Genomic DNA, 2,752 nt, shown 5'->3' with positions numbered 1-2,752 from the left:
AAATCATTACGGAAATATTAAATTCAAACAACATGTCTCCTTAAAACTCAACAATACTTTTCTCTCATATCTTTGAATCAAAATAGTTTTTATCGGATTATTTCGATTAGTTAAACATTAAAAGAACAAGTAAAACACTTCATGGCATTTCGATTTTCAATAGGATCTGATTTTTCTTTTTTTTTTTTCAAATACAGTACTTTGAAACCATTTTGGTCAAAAGTTTAATTAGGAGGTGACATAGGAAAAATATTTAGTCGTACACATTTACATTAATCCAACAATTTAATTTTAACTGTTACTATTTAAAACCAAAATATATATTCATAATACATGTATTGATTTTGAGTAAATACGAAGCCCCTTGCTTATAACTTATGTGGGGCGAGTCGGGTATCAAAAAATAACTTATGTGGGGCGAGTCGGGTATCAAAAAACCCGCCCCTCGTATTCTCTACTTCTCTCAGATTCAGGTTCATAAACCCTAATCACCTAGTAAGCAATAAAGAAGAAAGTGCCCTTAAACCCTAAAGCCTCTTCAGCCGAAGTTCACTTGCGTAGCAGAGAGCTCCAACAATGGCAGAAAATCAATCCATAGCAAGAACTTTCCCGGTGAAGCCCAAATTAAAACCCACTTCAGCAAATTCCACTACCCCAACCCCTGAATCCAAGTACTGGAGATCATTCAAAACCCCTAAAGACCTTCAATCCCAAACCCTAGTTTCTGCAATCACCTCCCTATCATTTTCCCCAATATCCCCTCACGATTTCGCCGCCACACATTCTGCCACTGTCTCCATTTTCTCCGGCCAAACTCTCGAACCCAAAACCACCATCTCCTCCGCCTTCAAAGACACCGTCACCTCCGCTTCATTCCGTTCCGATGGTCGTCTCATCGCCGCCGGTGATCTTTCCGGCGCCGTTCAGGTTCTCGACCTTAAATCCCGTGTTCCTCTCCGTCGCCTTCGCGGTCATACCCGACCCGTTCGTGCTGTCCGTTACCCACGCGCCGATAAGCTCCACCTGTTCTCCGGTGGTGATGATGCCGTTGTTAAGTATTGGGATATTACTACTGAATCAAAAATTTACGATCTTTTAGGGCATAAGGATTATGTGAGGTGTGGTGATGCTTCGCCGGTTAGTGATGATATGTTTGTTTCCGGTTCTTATGATCATACGGTGAAAGTTTGGGATGTTAGGGTTTTGAATTCGGGTTCCGTGATGGAGTTTGATCATGGGAAGCCTGTTGAGGATGTGATTTATCTGCCATCTGGTGGGTTAGTTGCTACTGCTGGTGGGAATTCTGTGAAGATTTGGGATGTTCTTGGAGGTGGAAAGTTGTTATACACAATGGAGAGTCATAACAAGACTGTGACTTCAATTTGTGTTGGTAAAGTTGGGAAGGAGAGTGGCGAGGAGGCGCAACAATATAGGATCTTGAGTGTGTCTTTGGATGGATATATGAAGGTTTTTGATTATGCTAAGTTCAAGATTACTCATTCGATGAGGTTCCCTAATCCTCTAATGTCTGTTGGGTTTTCACCGGATTGTTCTACGAGGGTGATTGGGGCGTCGAATGGGACTTTGTATATTGGGAGGAGAAAGGTGAAGGATAGTGAAAGTTTGGAGCTTGGGGTTTTTGGTGGTGGATTTGCTCCAGTGGAGGAGCCTCGGAGGCGGGTGTTGAGGCCATCTTATTTCAGGTATTTTCAGCGGGGGCAGAATGAGAAGCCATCCGAATGGGATTACTTGATTAAGAAGCCGAAGAAGATTAAGGTGGCGGAGCATGATAAGTTGTTGAAGAAATTTATGCATAAGGATGCTTTGGTAGCTGCTTTGAGTGGGAAGAACCCGGAAAATGTGGTTGCTGTTATGGAGGAATTGGTTGCTAGGAAGAAGTTGTTGAGGTGTGTGTCAAACTTGGAAACTGAGGAACTTGGTTTGCTTCTGAGGTTTCTGCAGAGGTACTCGACCATGCCTAGATTTTCAAGGTTCTTGATGGGCTTGACAAAGAAAGTTATTGAGATGCGAACTGAAGATATTAAGTCTTCAGATGAACTGAGAGGTCACATTAGGAATCTTAAACGGGACGTTGAGGAGGAAATAAGAGTACAACAGACATTGCAACAGATACAGGGAATTGTATGTCCTCTGCTCAAGATTGCTGCAAGGAGATGATATTTTGCTTATTGTTGCCTGTCGACTATCTGGCTCTACGTTTTGCCTTTTTTACTGCTAGGATTTCCTTCAACTGAGTGACTACAAAAAATTTTGCCATCACATTGTAGTATTCCTTCAAGAAATTTTGTTTCTTTTATATGGGATTGTCCTTCTTTTACCCATGAAGAATACATGCAGGTCACAGCTTATGTAAGTTGTTAAATCTCATCCTTACAAAATTACAATTTTCCTGAAAGGGATTAGTTTGTATGAGTATTTGTTTAAGCTGCTACTTAATTAGCTAGGCCAATTTGACATAACTAGCAACTGGTATATTTGAGCTCATTCTACCATCAAATTCTTTTCATGTCTGTGAAGTTGGAAATTCCGCAAGCAAAAGAGAACAGAATGTGCAGAATATTAAGATGTGGGCGGAATCTTTATGTTAAGACAGACAAGTTGCTGCATACTTCTTGCAATATGCTTACTGCAGTGCAAACTTTCTGCTAATGCTTACTGCACTGCAATTTTGGAGTGCATTCTTGATATGTACTATTAAGCGAAAACCTTATTATTGGTGAACTTCATCTCA

The 2,752-nt window shown here is 40.9% G+C and overlaps 1 protein-coding gene across 1 annotated transcript; it reads left to right on the top strand.

Annotated features, from left to right (window-relative positions):
- Positions 1–447: 447 nt before the first annotated feature.
- LOC104089815 (protein SLOW WALKER 1) lies at positions 448–2,436 on the top strand. Its single transcript, XM_009594795.4, has one exon. The coding sequence runs from the start codon at positions 577–579 to the stop codon at positions 2,176–2,178; it is 1,602 nt and encodes a 533-aa protein (XP_009593090.1). The 5' UTR covers positions 448–576; the 3' UTR covers positions 2,179–2,436.
- Positions 2,437–2,752: the final 316 nt, after the last annotated feature.

The sequence above is a fragment of the Nicotiana tomentosiformis genome, chromosome 1, assembly GCF_000390325.3.
Source record: "Nicotiana tomentosiformis chromosome 1, ASM39032v3, whole genome shotgun sequence".
In the NCBI taxonomy this organism is placed as follows: Eukaryota; Viridiplantae; Streptophyta; class Magnoliopsida; order Solanales; family Solanaceae; genus Nicotiana; species Nicotiana tomentosiformis.
The sequence above is the reverse complement of the archived record's forward strand: the minus strand, read 5'-3'. Positions and strand labels throughout refer to the sequence as shown.

What these genes read in the sequence shown, in the direction of transcription:
- LOC104089815 (XM_009594795.4), top strand. Translation starts at nt 577, where the DNA reads ATGGCAGAAAATCAATCCATAGCAAGAACTTTCCCGGTGAAGCCCAAA.